The sequence below is a fragment of the Parus major genome, chromosome 2 (genome assembly GCF_001522545.3).
Source record: "Parus major isolate Abel chromosome 2, Parus_major1.1, whole genome shotgun sequence".
Lineage (NCBI taxonomy): Eukaryota > Metazoa > Chordata > Aves > Passeriformes > Paridae > Parus > Parus major.
This window is the reverse complement of record NC_031769.1, coordinates 56,664,628-56,684,054: the sequence shown is the minus strand read 5'-3', so window position 1 is coordinate 56,684,054 and position 19,427 is coordinate 56,664,628. Positions and strand designations below refer to the sequence as shown.

Genomic DNA, 19,427 nt, shown 5'->3' with positions numbered 1-19,427 from the left:
CCTTTGCTTTCTAGGTTTTTAGATATTTAATTTAATATCACAATAATGTGGATGTTTTCTAGTCCCTATGGGTAGATGACCAATGTCAAGAATCAAGAGTGACACACAGTTCTGGATGTAAATGCTTCTATTGCCCAAGCTACAAGAGCCAGACAAGCAATCTCAGTAACTGCACTGGGCCACAAATCCCCAAGGAAAAGAAGTCCACGTTAGCAGGTAACACAGAGCCACCAGAACACAAGGACAGATCAGAACAGCCAGCACTAAGGACAACCACATTTTCAGAGACACAGGTGCACACTCTGCGAGCAGCTGCCCCAATCCCAGTCTGGCCAGCTGCTGGTACTGGAGCTGGGTTCCCACTCCAGCCTCTGGACCCACACTCCAGCACTATGGACACCCATGACCCTTGGTCACACTCCAGCTGCTGACACCTGGGTCTGCTCACTCTGGTCTTTCCCATTGCTTCACCACAGACTCACAAGACCTCCCCACTGTGGTCTGGCCCGAGCTGCTGTGCTCAGACATCCCTGCATCTCCAGAACAAAGTCCCTCAGGTAGGAAGGGATTTAAAAGTAAAGGAAGAGGCTGTGCTGGGCACACACAGATCTGGCACACTGACTGGTCTGCTATTTATATATGACCCACCCTTTTTATCTCCTTAGTCCTCTGTTTTTCCATGTTTACTCCTCTTGTGGTTACCTAAACCGCTCCCTTTGGCTGTCCTTGTTTCCTTCACTATACAGCCCCTTAAGTCCTGCTTGGATTTAAAGGGGTATTCCTAAATCCTCCATCCCTCATTTAAAAACATACATAAATATATTTGACATTATATAAAATTGAGTATCACATGCCTGATTCCTTAACTGCTTACACAGACTTTCTGGTACTGGCAGGTGGGAGAGCTCTTCTCATTTTCCCAGTTGAGTTAATTAGAAACACATCTTTGACAATGTCAACTCTTCATCTCCAGTTAGAATTCTTTTAATACCAATAAACACTACAATCTTGCATAGAAACCTAGCAGTAGAGTTTGCTCTGGCTTTTTTATTTTTTCTTCTCAGAAGAGGTAATGATTAAAGGTACCATTTCATCTCATAGACTGGGGATTTAAATCTTATTTTCAAGAAACTCTGAGGAAGACTTAAGGGTGGTGGGTTTCTTGAGCACCACTGGATTTTATTTGCAGTCCAGGCAAGCTGACAAAGGAAATGCTGTGTCAAGGTTTCTTTTTTTCAACTTAGAAGATTTGGGAACAACTCCAGCCACACCAAGGTAGAACTATGAGACTCAGAACCCCAGCAGCCCATGATGTCGGTAAGGGGGTATGCAGTGTGAGGTTCCAGTAATCCTTCAGCAGCAAAACAATGAACACTTTAGCTCCAGTTAAAACATTATGGCTTGACTGGATAGATGAAAAACACTATGAAGAGCACTGAGTGACAAATTTGGAATTTACAATTTCCTATTTAAAATGAATCTATTTTCTTATGCTATACTACAGTTACTGGGTACATCACTGTACATCAGTTACCAATGTCACACCAATTGATAAAAGGAAAATTGTAGTACTTACTTGGTACTGCACAGAAGTGGTTTGCTTATACACTCATGTTATTCTGCACCTACAGAAAGTACTCATTACTTGGCTGCAGTGGGTATTGAAATGAATCCCTTTCAACAGCCGCACACTTTAAAAATTAAAAAAATAATTATGCTGGGCAAAACAGCCAGCTCAAAGTCTGCCACTCTTTGTGCTGACTTGCAATCCAAAGCAGCACGCACATCTCCCAAATTCAGTCTCCTCTAAAATCATCCTAAAACATCCTCACCTATTTCAGTTACTTGTGGTGATTGGTTGCAGTTTATGAATTTTCAGTTGATAGGCTCAGGCCCTCAAACCATGAAACAAAGAAAACTACATGAAAACTGAAGTTTGGTGGACAGCAACAGTGCTATGCTAGTTCCAGGCCACACATTTCCTCTACTAGTAACTGCAGTAGAAAGATTCAGGATTTTACTGTGTTTTGGTTGCTTGCAGGGGTAGCAAAGGCTTTCCTTTAGCTGCTCATGGGAGAGGGAAGTGTTCTCATCCATAATCATCACAGCTCCTCTAAAAGCACTTGAAGGGAATGCAGTGTTTTGACATACATAACCATAGGTTTTCTCTGGACACCTTATGGCTTCCCATTGTGGAGAAAGTTTGCTGGAAGAAGTAATTTTTGGTAATTGTCTGAGCCAAAACTGGAGGATAAACCTAAATTTATGTGAGGGCAAGATGTCCTATTTTTGTTGTGTCTAAATCTCCACTTTCCTTCAGAAGTGTAACACCAGCCTGAAACTGAGGTTTGCACAAAAACAATCCACTCCAACAGAAGCTGATTTTACTTTCAGTTCTGGGATGCACTGAAGTGTTGAGCTGCTTAAACAGACTAAAATAGACTAAATGTTATTTCTATACAAATGTAAATGTAGAGAGGGAACAATTTGTCATTACTAATTTTGTCCAGGAGATGAGAGACAGCAGCAATGTTCTTATACTAACATTACTGTAGGAGGCAAGGAAGAGCAGGCACTTTATCATTATGTACACAGCACAGATGAGGTGGATTGCCTTGGCAGTAGCAAATCCTTTTAGCATTTCTGTACTAGAAGCTACTCCTTGTGAGGAAAGGAATTCACAGGAAACCCACATTTTAGCAGGTAGGAACACCACACACAAACCCATATCTACCTGCAACTTCTTGTTCTAAAAGACAACTCATGCATTTTGAAAAAAGTTATTTATTTTCACTGCTTTAATCTCTCTACTGTAGTGTTAGCACTTAACATAAGCATCCACTCTTCTACTATCCTATTTACAATCCATTGAAATGTATACTCTACAAATAACAATACATATTTTCAGAAATGTAAGGGAAATGCACAATTTGGTAAGGTTTAAAAAAGTGACACTCATCTGTACAGGATCCTCAAATCATCCAGAAAGTAAAATTTACAAGGCAGTATCCACACAGCTATGTAAGGGCAGGTGCTACAGTGACAAAGCAGCAAACTTGCTAATACAATAAAATACAGAAAATAGTGTTTTGGGGCACCAGATAATACACTTAGTACCACTGAAGTTGTAAATTTAGTAATACCCATATTTCTAGAAACATGTAACTGCAAACCTTGAGAACATTCTGAAAAATATTAAACATTATATACATATGAGGTAAATGTACCTTGGTCTTTTAAGAGGTAATTTGAGTTTAAAGCAATGGATACGGTGAAGGGTTTTTTTTTTTTTGTTTGCTTGTTTTTTTAAACAGAAAATGATTAACACCTTGCAATCATTTCAATGGCACAATATAAACAAGGAACTAACTAAAAGGTGAATTTCATGGCAATCACACGCAGAGCCATTACTGAAAAAATAAAATAGCCTCTTACTTCATTTGACACCTTCATGTCCCCATACAGTCAATCCCAATGTCTTTACTTATATACAAAGTCTTTCTCAGGATTACAAGCAGAACCATTGGAGGGTGACAGTGTGTCATACTTGGAGAGTCTGCTTGAGAAACATCCCAGAATTCCAGCTTTTAAGGTTGGAAGGTCCCTGAAGAATTCCAGCATTTCAAAAATGATATTTCAGGCTTTTCAGCATCAGACCATTTCCAATGCTCCTTGTTCTCCATGTCCATATCCATCCGATCACAAGTCTGTAAACCAAACTGAGGCTTCAATGCTACTAAAATATAAAGTTGATTAAATCCACAAAACTTAGGTGAATGTATAACGTATGTAATATTTACAATAAACATTTGCATCAGTAATAATCAGAAACTGTTTTGGTATATACTTGAAATGATACAAAATTAATATTTTGAATGCTAAAATATTTTGGTCCCCCTGGATTTCCAAGAGCAGATCTGGTGATATTACAATCTTAATTTAAAAAATACTTATGTGTACCTGTGTCCATATATATAAGATATGATCTTACACAGGTAACATTTAAAGTTACATAATATATACAGACACAGCCTTTGTAAAAGGTGTTCAGTTCATATAATGGAAAAGAAGAACAAAGCTTTAAGTCATGGTGTCAGAACTGAGGATACATATAGCTCTATTCAGAATTTTCCTGTTCTGCAGCCTAGCAGGAATGATGAAGTTGTTCTAAAATACTGTTCCTTATGTCATACAGTGTGTCAAGCATCCTTCTGTGCTTTGTTTTTGCAAGCTTCTACTACAAAGCTATATTTTGAACAAAGCAAGAACAGTTGCTAGCAAGTCAGGAGAACAAAGCATCATCTGTGTGCCATGATGCGGTTCAGCTGCTGTATATCCTCTTTAAAATGCAACAGAGCTGTTTGGTATATCTTAGGAAATTAAATGTTCTGCTGATAAGGTTTTGTGGGTGCTAAAAAAGCCACTAAAAATTATTTGATGAATTATACTGCAAGCTCTCTTGTTACCACCAAAATTACTACAGATACCTGAAGCAATCCAGTATCCTGGTATTTCTGAAGTAGGAGCTGTACCATTTGTATCTATGGTAAGGACCCTAGGACACTTAAAAAATTGAAATGTAACAAAGTTACAAAATAAAAATTGTTAAATTGCAAACTAGGAAGTCTTTGAAATATGCACGGAGAGCCTGACCTATTTTCATGATGACCTGTTTTCTTCAAGTATCTGTATGGATATATAGAACTTGCTAGAAAGGCTGCCAAGTAGATAGGCTTGGGAGTCACGTTACAGTCAAACATTTTTTTTGAACAGTCAATTGAAAAACTGTGGTGTACAACTGTCCACATGCACAAAGGCAGAGTTTATTTAAAATACCTACATGAGGTAATTTTTAATCCAGCTTTGACTGACAGAGGCCTGAAGGACATAAACCTGACTTGTCAGATAACACCAAACAAACACAAGCATGACAGCTGTACATATGTTTAAGCCTAATTATTTTCTAAGAACTTCTCTTATTTTTCCCTTTTCTCCTGGATACTGTCTTCCAGTATGAATAAACTCATCCATTTTGTTGTTGACAAAAGCATTTAGTTATTTGCAGTTTGACCTCAGAGGACCTGTAATTCTGACATCATTTATCTGCAAGCAAGCGTATGGAAATATGGAAATTATGGAAATATGGAAAAGCAAGAATATGGAAATAAATTATGTGTTAAGGCTTTTGTTGGATAAGGCTTGTGTCACCTATGTAGCCTCCTCTTCCTGGGCCTCACTCCTCTTCCTGCTTTAGCTGCCACACATCACAGACCATGGCACAGAACCTTGATTGTGCTCTGCCAGCAACCACCCTGCCACTGCTACCATCTTGGTAACAAAAGTGGGCTCTATGCCGAGGGATGAAAAGGAAGCCAAGGTAAAGTGTTGCGTAATGGGATGGGTACTGATGTGTTCTGAAGAGTGGCAGGGTAGGCAGCATATTAATTACCAGGTATATTGACATACTGAAATACTGTTTTGGACATCAATGAAACCACAGGTCAACCAGACTCTTCCTAAAATTGCAATGAAAAAACTATCATGGTAACAGCAGGTTTTTGCTGTACATTTGGGCAGGAAGCAATTTGATTTCTAAACAAATTTATCAAAATATTATGATACTTTTAAAAACTCAGGGAAATCTTGACTAAAGCCATGCATATTCTTCTGTGTTCTTATGACAACACAAGTCACCATAAGCTTTGTTCTTCTAAAATGAAAAGGATTGCTGGAATCCCCTGATATTTGTATCCAAAGACCTGCAGGTCACCACCTTCTCTAGCTCACCACTTTGTGTATGAGGCACACACAACATACATGCACATAAAATTTATAAGCAGCTTTGAACTGTCTAGTACAAAAGCCCAAATAACTTTTCTCTAATGACAGGTGCATTTAATCCTTGTGTAATTGCAAATATTGTTCTTTGAGTCTTAAGGCTCAGCAGAACTGCACAAAAATATGCTTTTCATACTTATTTAATGAAGCAAAATCTCAACATTTTACTTTTCTTGCTACTTTTCTGAAGTAGATAGGTACTTCAAGCATTTTGGAAGTACCACTTGATAAAAAAAAATCTTCTACATAATTATGACTCATAACTTGACAATTACAAAATATGACAGCAAATTTACTAGCTTACATTATTTAAAACTCCTACAGTGGTTTCAAGAGTCAGATTTCGGTAAAATTGAAGATATTCTATCAATTATGTACTCACTGTTGCAAGGAGTGAGATTTAGATCTTAGCTAGGCAAAGGAAGAACTTTTAACTTGTATTTTTGAAACCAAAAGTACCATAGGCTTTGTACATCCCTACTATTTTTGCATTAAAAGACTCAAAAGTGGCACTTACTGGTGTAATACAATCTATTTTGAAGGCAATGTAATGTTCTGAAAAAGTGGAAAAACACCCAGTAATCATGTATAAAGTATAGTTGCATAAGTTATATTCCCACAACTGAATGAGGTCAATTTGTAAGTCAAGGTAAGAGTCCAAAAGATGCACTGCCTTAATAGCTAGCAAGTATACTCCAGTAGTACATTCACAATCTGAATCAAGGAATTGAGACAGTGGTTCAGAGTAGTCAATGTACCAGGCAGGAATAAAGTTGCTTTAAGAACCATCAATGCACTGTAGAACAATATAGTGAACCAGTTTCATTTTAGAAGTGACCTCCTACTTTTAAGCACAGTTAACTAGCAAAGACCAGCTATCAGCTTCCCAAATAAAAAATTACAGATTAACGAAACTAGAGTACATGATGTTTAGTAAGTAACCTGGGAAAGAGGTTCATAGTGCACAGAAAGACCCAACACAACTGTTTAGCACATCCACAAAAATCCTAATAAGTGACGTTCCTATGAAGTACTAAAAGGCAGCAATATCCTTCTGTTCCCCCAGTGAGGTAGAACAATTAACCTTCTTAACACGCCACTCTGGTGCAGATAGGGATTTTTACAGTGTTCTTCAATAACAAATCCAGGATTACATCTTGATCCCCTCCTGTTGGCTAAGTTGTGATAATGTTTTCTTAATGCGCAAAGCTGTCAGCCGAGCGGCTCCGTTGGCATACCAGCATTCCCGCATAATTTTTGCCATCACTCGTAATGCCTGCAAAGGAAACACAACTCATTATATCCACTGCTGTTCCTGTGTAGCCCATGTAACTGCTGCTCTGCCTTCGCCTCTTCAGGCATTTCTGAAGTCCACTACTAGTACTGCAGCTGCATGGGAGAGTGTGCTGTTAAAATAAAAATTAATAATAAAAAAAAATCTTACTTTAGTCACAGAAAAGTAAAGCTCTCTAAACATTGTAGAGCAAAACTGATATTTTTCAGTAGACTTTTGGTCCATGGAAAAATATTTAAATGAAAAGTAGTAGCTTGTCTGTAACTGTTTTCTGAATTTTCACATCAGACAAAAATACACACTTTTTAATTGTACTTGCAGTTAAGGAGTTACTTCAATGCATAGCAATTAAGTTTATGAGCTGTCTTCCTCATATTGAAGCTCTGCAAGGATAAGTTTTTATCCTTCAAACAGCTATTCTTTGAAATCTGAGTGCTTCTGTGTGTTATTTGTAACAAAGCAAATAACAAAAATGGCAGATTAAATAAAGTAACAGCTCTACATTCCAAAATACCACAAAAGCTGTATTACATTAGTCATTTCAATCCCAATAACTTCCTGTCTCACAGTTTGTTGGTGCACTTTTCATCACCTTTCTCTCCTTCCTGTGCACTCTTGCCCAACTCATCTCAGCCATGCATTCATTCCCCACATGCCACAACCCAGGTTCCCCCTCCTGTTTCCAAAGCACCTCATCCTTATCAGTGCCTCCCTGCTCCTGCAGCCCACTGCAGCTGTTTCCCTCAAGCTGTGAGTCAGGGCACACTGGCTGCAGCCCTTGCTGGGCTCCCAGAGCAATGCTGTGGAGTATTCCCTCTGCCCAGTTTGGGTCAGCTGTCCCTGCTCTGCTCCCTCTCACACTCTTGTCCACCCCCAAACGACTTGAGAAATGGAGAATGCCTTGAAGCTGTGCAAGCACTGCTCAGCAACAGCTAAACATCAGCATGCTATCAGACTGTTTTGGTTACAACATTGTGGAGCTCACTATGAAGGATGTTGACTCAATCCCAGCCAGACACAGCACAATTTATTTGCAATGATGCTTCCTACATAATGTAATTCAGACTAGCTCTAATTTATATTAGCATCATCTGTGCTTCACAGGAAAGGATTCTAGAATCCCCCATGCAGAGTTAGCTATTAACTTCTCTGAAATTACATTTAAATACTTATGTATAATTAAGGAACAATGCTTTTAATAAAACCATAATGATTAGAAGGAAATTAATTAAGTTCTCCTAAAAGCAGCTCTTCTCCCTTCAACAATAGACATGGTTTTTAAGCCTCTGAAATCACTAAAAGCTCTAGTGTCCATTAAAGCAGCTTTAGCAAGGTTAGTTAATACCTCACAGCTCTGCCATCTGTTTGGAATATTGGGCCTTAACTTCTGTTCACACACAACTTTCCTCATTTCTTCAACAGAAGGGTCTGAAGGAACGAGGTCATAGTATGGCAACTGATAATCTTCATGGATTCCTGTAACAGGTTGAAAATAGATTTATTTTAGCTAACACTGGATTACATATTCTTCACTTCTTACTGTGTTCCTTATCAGTACCCTACCAGTTTTTGGTTTTTCATTTTTAAAAATTACATCAAAACGACTGACAAATAAATAAACAAAAATCCTTAACCACACCTTAGGAGTGTTTACATTACCCTTGAAGGATCTAAAACTTATAAAATTAGAAGAGATATAAACTACATCAAATCTTTCATATCCTATACTTAAAACATGCTTCTTCAGAGTACATGATTTATAACAGCATGCTTCATTTTAAATAAGGTACAGATTGATCTGAACACATTATAGCCAGGTCTTGTTGTGTTTGCCCCTTACTCTCAAGAGTACAAGTTTTACCCTTTCCTCCCCTCTATGTAAATATTTAGAAAGAAAAATTAAAATAGACAATATTTCCTATTTTCTTCAACAAGTATGGTTTGTCAATCTAGAAAGAGGTTGAATAGACCAGTTATCATTTACAGGATTAACTAGATTAATTAGTTAACAAGCATTAATTAGAAAGCCTGAGAGAAACTGGCTATTACTTCTCATTGCTTTTTGAGCAAACTGTTTTCAGAACCTCAGTAAGTTTAAATTACTTATAATTCCTTAATATGTCCTATTTTGTAAAGATTGCCACGTACCACCAATTGAACACCGCCGAGCTATTTCCCAAAATACTAATCCCATTGCATAGATGTCTGCTCGTTTGAATGACTCAAAATGTTTCATATTTATGGAATCATCTAGAACTTCAGGAGCCATGTACCTGTATGAAAAAAAAATAAATTCATGAACACTTAAAGAGTAGAAAAAGTTCAGCACTACTGATCAGCTCAAATACAAAATAATAAATTTTTGTGGAAAAGGAGATAAAGAAAAATCTGCTTCATTAAGGTCATCCTGTCAGAGACAATTCAATGTAAAGGGCTAAGTAAAACAGAGAAACAAGCAGAGAAATAGGGGGAATAAGTAAAATGTGAAACAATAAACAAGTAGAGCCATAAGCCTGATAGACAAGGCAAAACTGAGATGGCGACAAAGACCAAAAGTCTCTAGTTCCTCACTGAAAGGCTATTAAGAAACTTCAGGCATAACTTTATAGAGGTGCATGCAGTCTGGACTTGGTGACTGTGAATAAGTGGGAAACAAGAACACTAGGATTGAGGATATTGAAGGAAGGCCTGTGCAACTATGCAATGCTAATGCTTATCAAGGAATGTTCAGGAGAAAGGGAAAAGAAGTGAGGCAACAGATAGAAAAGGGTAGCAAAGGGGCTAGTTGCCTAAGAGGTTGCCAGTCTGCACATGCTCACCACCAGTGCATCCTATTTTATCAAATCCTAACTATTCTGTGCAATCTCACTCTCAAGCCCACATGCATGTGCTCTCTAAGAACGTGTCAGCATCAGGAGGCAGGCATGAGTCTGTTCAGGTCTAGCAAGTGGAGCAGCACCAGGGATGAAGCTGAAACTAGAGAGAAGAAGGGGCTCAACTCCAGGTCCTAGGAGCACATCTGCAGTGGCAAGAGCAGCTATCTGGAGTTACTGTGGGAGACTACACAGTGGTCATTCTTGAATGAATTCTGGCCCAGCAGCTGTAGTCTGACAGAAGGAGAAGGAAACCCTGGTGCCAGCAACTGGAGTAAATGAGTAGGTCTGTTTCAGCTACTGAAATAAGACCATGAATCACAGGCCTCAACGTCACAGCTTACGTGTACCAACTACAGAGGAGAAAGGGGATGAGAACAACAGAGTAAGGGTCTCAGCACCAGCAGCTGAAGTGGAGTCACAGGGTGTAAGGTCTGTGTGCCTGGGTGCCAGGTGCTGGGCTGGGCCAGAAGGTTTGCATTTCTCCCAACACACAGCTGGTGTGCATGGCTGTAATTCACTAACAACGTTCAAGGTGGTCTAACCAGCACCCAGGCAGGGAAATTTGCCAGGGGAAGGGCCCATGCTGATATTTGAAAGAATCCATACACAGAGGCATGCATATGAATACATTAGCTGTTTACTGCTGTGCATTAACCCAGCTGAGGAGTATGAGATCCATGGAGCACAGGAAAGGGCATTAAACACAGCAAGCCTTGGATGGATGGTTGAGGGGCTCATAAACGTGCATGGAGTTGTGAGGCTACAGAAGGGAGTACATACTTTCACTAATGAAGTTCAATCCTGATCAGCTGAAGACAAGGAAGGAGACTTGGCTGTCTATAGCTGTGTTTTATTCAAGTTCTGACAGTGTTTTATGTGGGTGTTGAAGGCAGCACACGGTGCATAGCAATCTGTATAATCAGCCCTGTCAGTACTGTATATGTCTGTGCATGACTGTGTGTGTGACTCCAAGGAAGAAAGCAGCAGCCACATCCATAGGCCTCGGATGAACAGAGCCCCAGCCCTTTGGAACACACCAGCTGGGCTCCAGAGGTCAGACAAGAGGAAGCCCCAACTCCTGTAACCTGACAAATTACAGCAGCCACTTAAAACATCCCCTAACAAGCAAAAAGCAGGAATAGACATGAAGTGCTGGCTAAGAAACCAGTGCTGTTAAAAAATTATTGATAACAAAGGCCTACTATCATTTAGTATCTGATGCTTCATCCTATAGTCTGCAAGTCCCACCCTAAATCCTGCTTTTGTTAAAATTAGTATATCATATGTGGGTTACAAATTAACAACTGCACTTATGAATTTGCTTTATACCACATGTCCTGCAAGGAGAAAAATCTGTAACTTTCCCCTAAGAAAAAAGGCCTGAAAGCTGGTCATGGCATCCAAGTGGTGGTTACATTGTTTGATGCCACTAAGTGTGACGTGGGAGCATCAAGCAAAATGTCAGTGTGGACTTTACTACAAGAGCTACTGACAGCAGTATCCCTACTGACTACTGGAAAGAATGAATGTTATTTACTGCACCAAGTCAGCATCAGTGGTAGTAGCACTGCTCTCTCATTCTGATAGGGTTCTGATACCTAAATCCAGTGTGTGCTGTTTAGCAGAGTTCAATGTGTTTCTCCACATCATCACCCCAGCAGTCTCAAGCTGACATATCAATGAAGCAGGCCAACAGTGGCACCTGGGCTTTGAAGAAAGGTGTTGCCTGGTAAAAAAGCAACATGTGCAGATTACTGGTGTGGAATGCAGTGCCAGGCAATAGCTCTACCTCCGGAACAGCCACAGAAGCCTAGACATTGCTTCCTTTCATCAATAACATAGTAGGATTTTCTCTTCTAGTATCAGGGATGGTAGGGAGAATACAAGACCTACTACTTAAAACAAATTTCAGGACTATCACACCTTTCAGAGCTCCCTCAGCACTCCTGTGTCTTACAGATATTACACGGAGGCAAGGAAGCAACAGCTATCAAGGTAAGCAAAAAAAAATGCAGCAGGACTTGCATTTGTTCTGAACTATGCAGAACTTCAACAAAGTTTGCTGAGATGAGAGTTCTCTAAGGTATACAAAAATTCTCACAAGTAATAAACACAGCACAAACATAGGACAACCATGTGAAGTTGAGTGCAAGGTTTACTTTGACCGTATTTATTGAAGTGGAATATTAAGCACTGTTGAAATCTTTGATATGGACAAGGCTCTCAAATCGTTCCAGTCGACCCATATAAAAAAATGTTTTAATCAAGAATGTAAGATTGTGGTGAATGCTCTCCAAGGATTCTGCATTACTAGATACTCCTATGATACTTCATGTGCTTGACACTGTAAGTGATTATCTTGGAGCCCAGCAGAAAGAATATTTGATCTATCTTAAGCTGACATGAGGATGAAAAGAGTGATGGAGAAAAGACAACGAACTAGAAACTCCAACATTGGTGCAAGACATCAGCTTTGACAAAAAACACTAAACAAGCCATAAATGAAATTGTCCTGACTTTTGTGAACCATCCAAAGAGCAAGGCTTTTAACTGGAGAGACCGCAGGAGGCCTGAATGTGGCAAAAAAATCCTCCCCCCACCATGTGAGTTCCACTAGCAAATTGACCTCTTACCATGGTCCTCCATCAATGCATTTAGATTGGGTTTGGCTTCCATGACACAAAATGGTGAATAACTGCAGAGAGATTATTGCTGGAACAAGAGAGGCAAAAGGCAAGGAGGCCATATAGTGAGGCCAGCAGCTCAGCCATTTCATGGCTGTGAGACAAAAGGGACAGAAGTAGGAATCTCCATGTCAGCTTATGTGTTGGAAATGCATTGCTTGGCAGAAGCAGTATCTTTAATTCTTGAGAGAGCAACTCTATTACATAGAGCAACTCCGACCTTCTAAGCAAGGTCTGCAGCTCAATATCATCCAAGAACAAAGGGATAACTCTACAAAGAAGGGTACAAAGTATATTGAGCTTGGTCTTGCCAAACTTTGGGTGCCTGCTGATCTCTTTCTCCCATCTTAGTCCAAAGGCTCAGTACTAGTTGTCTAAATTTCTTGTACAACCTATAGGGAGCTTCATGTCATCAAACAGACCTGTACACAACGTGTTGTGTGGTGTCTCCCTTCATCAAGCCTATACTCTATAAGGTACAATTCTGCCCATAATTTGTTTAGGTAAACTTCAGAGAAGTTTAGCCATGGTAAGAATTTGATGCCAAACTTCTTTTAAAGCACAACTACTTGAACTATCAAAAGTAACAGCTGGGCCACACATCAAAAAAAAAACTAGAAGGAGAATGAGGATTTTTTTTTACTTGCCTCAGGGAGTGAGAGAGGGATTCTATTTCCTTCTCAGTTTAAAGCTCATGTTCCCTGCTTTATGTTGCAGGCTGAGCTGTGAAAGCACACAAAGTTCACCCCTCTGGTAAAGCTAAGCCTCTGAATGGAAAAGAAATAAAGTCAGAAAATTCAGTCAGAAAGAGGGATCATCAGTTTGACTCAACGCCTTGATCACTCACACAGGAGTAAGTCTGCTTGCTCCCTAGACATACGTTTTTACATCAATCATTAGAAAAACACAGAGTTCATCAAATCTCCCAGAACTTGTACACAGAGCTTCCATGTGCAGAAGAGGTACCAGCAGTGGCAATCAGTGGGAGTTAAAACTGTCACTGAACAGGTAAGACTTGAACTGTACTATGAAAAATTAATCAGAGGTGCAGTTACTTATCTAAGAATGAACAAGAGGAAGAAGAAGGGTCTAAGCCTCTTACAAGAATGAACAATTTTCAGAGAGATAGAAATAACTGATGTCTTTAAAGGGGGAAACAGATTTAGTCCTCCTGCTGCCCACTGCAGCAAGCAAGGGTTTCTACAGCTTTACCCTTGTGAAGAAGCGTAAGGCAGATTAACAAGCAATTTAATAATGCCTATACAAGAAAAGATCTGGGAAGTGGGATCTGCAAACACAGCTGAAAGGATGCTTTTTCCAATGACTAGACTAAAGAAAGTAACTGATTTGAACATCATTTTTCTTTGCACGTAGGTGTAGTAGAAAAATCAAAATCACACATGGCATGTGTGCCCTGCACACAGTTAAATTTGCAAAGACAAATTTCTAAGTAAGCCTCCTGTTTACTGGAGACTTTGAGAAGAAATAATTCTCAGTACCTTATAATTGTGGAGTAGTTCAGAAAATAACTCTTATCTGACCATTTGTGTGGTATTTTTAAAATTGGCAAAGGACTAGTACAGCAAAGCTTTAGCACAAAATAACTTCAGCAATGTGTCAGTAAAACAAATTTTCAGTACATATTCTGAAAGCTGTAGTTAATTGAACCTTAAAATAATATTTAAGGGTTTTTTCCCTTCCAGAAAGACACAGCCCAAGGAGCATCCTAGTTCACTGTAATACCCCAATCAACCCCCCACCCCACAATATTGGTTACTAAAATGATATTAAAGTATTTTTGACACATAAACTGAAGACTGGACAACAACACAATTTTCTCCAACACTGCTAAGCTACATGGGCTTGGCTGTCACACATCTCTCTAGGAGTAGTGTCCAAACTCCAGTTTGACATAGCACTGAACCTATAGGCATGAGAAGAAAGAAAAGTTGCCCACATCCAGAATGCTTGCTGTGGTTCAATTAGTGCTATCTCTGTATGCATGAATTTCTAAGGGAAATTTATTTATAGCTTCCAGTTACTACTGCCTGAAGGTTCACTGATGATAAATTACTGACAGTAAGTTTTATTGCACTTGTGCTGACTGAGTTAAACAGCTCTGAATTCTTCTGAGGGCAAGAAAAACCTGTATTTCCAAATTCAGAAAAAGCTTTTAAGAGAGACTGTATTGACTCATCCACTTAAGATTCTATTTATGCATTAGATGACAAAGATGACTGTTTTAACTTCTTGCATTTCTCTCAAAAATGTGATTCCAAGACAGCCCGTGTCCAAGACTCTGCATCTTCTATGTTCTACCACACAGGCTTCACAGTGAAACCACAGCTTTTACTGTCACTGTCAATAATCCTGTCTTAAACTCCTGATTGGGCTGCAAGTAACATTTCCATGCAACACATGGCAAGGAGAAGAAAGAAAGAGCACTGAAGTCTGTAAAATCATCAGTCATCAAGTCTCTTGTTTTAATCCATATTTGTGCCCTACAATACTTAGCAAGTTTGCAGTATTTTACACATGCCAACATTGAACGTGCTTTTAAAGCACCTACCGTCTAGCTAAAATACCAGCTGGCAAGGAAGTGCCTAAGAACTCTACCTTTACATTTTCCTGCTGCTTATACTTCTACCAACACAAATTTATACAGGACATGAAAAACCAAAGCATATTATTATAAAAGTTGCCTTACACATCGCAAAAATGATTTTACCTTTTTGTTCCCACTCTGTGATTTGGGGCAATGTCAATTGTGTCTGTAGCTGAATCGTGCCTAACCGCCAGTCCCAGGTCTGCAATGCAGCACGTTCCATTCTTTTTCACCAATATGTTTTTTGATTTTAAATCTCTGTGGGCAATCGCTGGTTTGCCTGTAAGGGAAAAAAACAGAAGCTGTAGAAAAACCCCAAACCAACCTGCTTTCATTCTAAGCCTGGTGCAAAATTTTATTTGAAGTTACAGAATTCCTTCCATTTCTGACACTTGATGTGCACCAGGGTACCTCCTGAAATCATTCATTGTAGATTGTCCAGCTGTCTAGGAAAGTGTCTTTTGTGTTTACTGTATTACACCACTCTTGCTCCTTTCCCTCTTCCTGCAAGTATTTATTGCACACACATCCTCCTCAAACTTTGTATCAACTCCAAGTTAAGAAGATGCTACATGCACCATGACGTGGTGCCTTTTAACATCGTTTTTTGTAGGAAGGACTGTTGCATCACCACACCAGAGAAAGGAAGGCAAAAAACCTTTCAAATTAAGAAGTCCTATTAACTTGGAAATCATCACAGTATAGAATGAGCTACTTATGTGTCATTAAAAAAACCCAAAAAAACCAACCAGTTTTATCCACATGAAAAGCAAAGTAATTGAAAGATTACCTTGTGTGCCAACAATTTCCATGTGCAGATGAGCAAGACCGCTGGCAGTGGACAAAGCTAACTTTATCATTCCTTCCACTGTTACTGTATACCTGTTCAGGTAATCAAAGAGTGATCCATGCTCATGATAGTCTGACACTAGCCACAGCTGAGTCCAAGTACCATTGTCTGCAGAATAAAACTGGCATGAGTACCACACATACACACACAAACAACAAATGAACAGTATGTTCCACTTTTATACAATACTTGAAGTACAAATTACAGTCTGCAAGTAATCTCTGTAAATTAGACTTACTGTTAGACTCTAAGACTCTTCCTGTAACACTTAAATGCCTCTTTTTAGAAAAAATAAAATAATCCACCAAAATTAAAAGGCCTCCAATTACTTCAGAGTAGGAAAAAGACTAATATCAGTTCAAACAGTTTCCACAAAGGAAACAGAACTGTAGCTTGCTACATTTACAGAATAGTCTCAACTAAGCTGTTTAAACATGCAAAAAAATTTAAAAACATCAGTCACGTACTCCAACCTGTACAAGACTGGTAAAATGCTACTACAGCTGCAGAAAGAGTCTTATGTCCACTAAATGGATGCCTAAGTTTTGTTTTTTGAAAAAGGAATAAGGAAAGATTTTTTTCTTTTAAAAAATCTTAAATTATTTTTTAGTTAGAACTGCTGCATCTCTTGCTACATGGCAATATCCAAGCACAAACTCCTAGAACTCAGCATTGTATTATAAATGTGACTTTTTCCAAAGAGAATTATGGTCTCTGTAGAATCAATCCAACAGTATTGCCTTCACTAAACCACTCTTAGAGAACCATTAGAAACAGGTATGAGCTCACAGGCACAGAAAAGATGCTCTTAAATACACATAGCCAGAGAGCTCCAAAGAGTTGCACAAGTTCCAAGTAAACTAACCATATCACATGAGAATATTTTCTTCACTCAGTTTTACTCTACTGGCTCATTAGTTATGATCCCACATTGCCTGAAATAATCCTCTCCTGGGCATTAACATTATACACACTCATTGCTTGGTCCTGTATTTAATTTCTTCTCCTGTTTCTTAGGAGTGGGATACCTTAGCAGGTATCTGTACTAGACACCTGTAAGGAGGGAAATAAAACTAATTTTAATTAGTCTACCAGACCTATTGTGTTTTAACAGCTCTATAAAAGATGTCAGTTTCTGAAGAACTATCACAGCTTTGATTCAAGACTATGGTGCCTTTGTACAAAGCTTCTCCCTTTTTAGCACTACATTTCCTCCTAAGAGGGGAATATGTTGCTGGTTACAAACCCTTCTATTCAGTTTTACCTTGTGTATTACCTGCAAGTTTTAATATTCAAGCTCTACCTTCCTTCCAAATAAGAAATATAAGCTTTGCTTACCATCCAGTCTGAGAAACCACGATTCTTCCCTATTACATGCTATATTTGTGCCCATTCAACCAGATTTTAAGAAGAGACAATGCTATATCCAAATCTACATGAATAATATTAATTACAGGCAAGCTGAAATGCAGCAATAGGTCCAGTGTCCAGCTATCAGAAGAGACCTACTATGTTTTCCTTGCCTTGCCATATTTGACAAGCTATACATTTGTTTAGCACTCCAAGTAGAATGTTAGGATAAATGTAAGTCTTCTTAATCTGTTGACAGTAGTTGATTATTACCAAGTAATAATTAACCTGACCCTGAGTATTTTTGGCTGCACGGTAAACAGCATCTGCCGTGAAACTTTCCATCACAGGATTTGCATCATCAGGTAGGAAAAAGTAACTACACTGAATAGTCATTACATACAGTAGCCCAGCTTTCCATGATTAGGTAAACTAATTTAGTTTACATGCACACAATGATCAAGAATCTCAAATGATTTCAGAATATTAAAAAAAAAAAATTACATGTGTTATTGGAAATATATTTAAGAGATTAATTATTGTTATTTCAGCTATTTCAAGAGACTTGAAAGTATTTTATACCACCAAGATCATTCAGAAGTAAAAGATTTTATTTTTTAACTACAAAAAATATTGAAATTCTGAGAAAAGAAGCTTTCAGATTTGTTATCAGGAGACAGATTACAGTTTGGGAAACACACTACTGATATTCAAGCAAAATCCATCTCAGTAGAGCTGACTCGTGAAAAAAGGAATTTATACAACTGCTATATCAATTATATAATGAAGTTTCAATTAAAATTCAATTGACTGGAATCACTTAAGTGAAAAATGTTTTATTTTTTTTTCCCTCATCAACACCAACAAAACACCATTTTTTTTGTGTGGTGTTATGTTGCAAAGTGTTCCAAAGCAGAGATTTAGCCTTTTTCGGCACACAGATAGTGTAATATTAGGGAAAAAAAAACAGGAAAAAGCAATGAAAATATAATATTCAGATGGGATCTACAACTAGAAATCTCTTAGAAATGAGATATTCAGGGAGACTTTTGTCAGTGACTAGGGCATGACTGGTGCCTTGTTAGCATAACAGCTTGACTCTATCACATTGACACAGTCATTTGACTAAACAATGAAAAGCACTTGAGCTGTGCAGATTCCTTCTTCTTAGGCTAAACCCAGAACTTTAAAAAGGATAAATGGCTGAAATATTACTTCTCAAGAGGCAGGAATTCTGCTCATTTCTTTGCAGCATATTGTTTAACATCAATTTTGGGGATCTAATTACCATGAACGGTACTCTGACTGAACCAAACTATCATATAGTGAAGTGCAGCTTTCAGTTAAGGGGAAGGAATGGAGAAGTCAAGGTATTTTAGTGCATAAAGTTATCTGTACGTGTGCAGTGCAAGACCTCACCTTATTTTAATTTGCCTACAGACAGCTATGATTACAGCCAGCTACTGCAGAGAAACCTTTAGTACTGTAAACTGCAGTTGCTGACACTACTCTTGTTACTAGAATAGTACATAAGATAAGCTGTCTCTGATACAGTTTACCTTGAAGTAACTGGTAACAAAACATGCACAAAACAAACTGTGTGTTTAGATGGTTTAAAACAAGACAACACATGGCCCTGAAAGTAACTTCCCTGACCTAGCAGTATTTGCAAGTTAGCACATACTTGCTATGCAAAGAGCCACCCAGAATACAAAAGTGCTTGTCAGGCAGACCACAACTGCAGTTTAAAATCATTCATTGCTTCTCAGACCTCAAGCTGCCTTAAATGCAGCACCTATTTCCCAGTAGATTACAGGATGGGAAGCAGACAGGTTGGACCAGCTCCTGTAGCCTTCTGAACATGATACAGGTCTGGGGAAGTAGAAGGGTAGAATGTGCCATTAAGGCACATGGGCTGTCTGAACAGCGT

At 38.7% G+C, this 19,427-nt stretch overlaps 1 protein-coding gene across 2 annotated transcripts in view; it reads right to left on the bottom strand.

The window, feature by feature from the left end:
* Positions 1-2,764: 2,764 nt before the first annotated feature.
* The window catches only part of TGFBR1 (transforming growth factor beta receptor 1), a 33,439-nt gene continuing 16,776 nt past the window's right edge, over positions 2,765-19,427 (bottom strand). Inside the window, exons 5-9 of one of the 2 annotated variants that reach the window (XM_015619244.3) lie at positions 16,088-16,255; positions 15,421-15,577; positions 9,281-9,405; positions 8,478-8,608; positions 2,765-7,114 (exon numbers count right to left, since the gene is read on the bottom strand). In XM_015619244.3, the coding sequence (XP_015474730.1) occupies positions 6,989-7,114; positions 8,478-8,608; positions 9,281-9,405; positions 15,421-15,577; positions 16,088-16,255 (707 nt within the window). In that variant the 3' untranslated portion in view covers positions 2,765-6,988. The remainder of the gene's footprint in view (positions 7,115-8,477; positions 8,609-9,280; positions 9,406-15,420; positions 15,578-16,087; positions 16,256-19,427) is intronic. The other variant, XM_015619245.3, reaches the window with a different exon arrangement.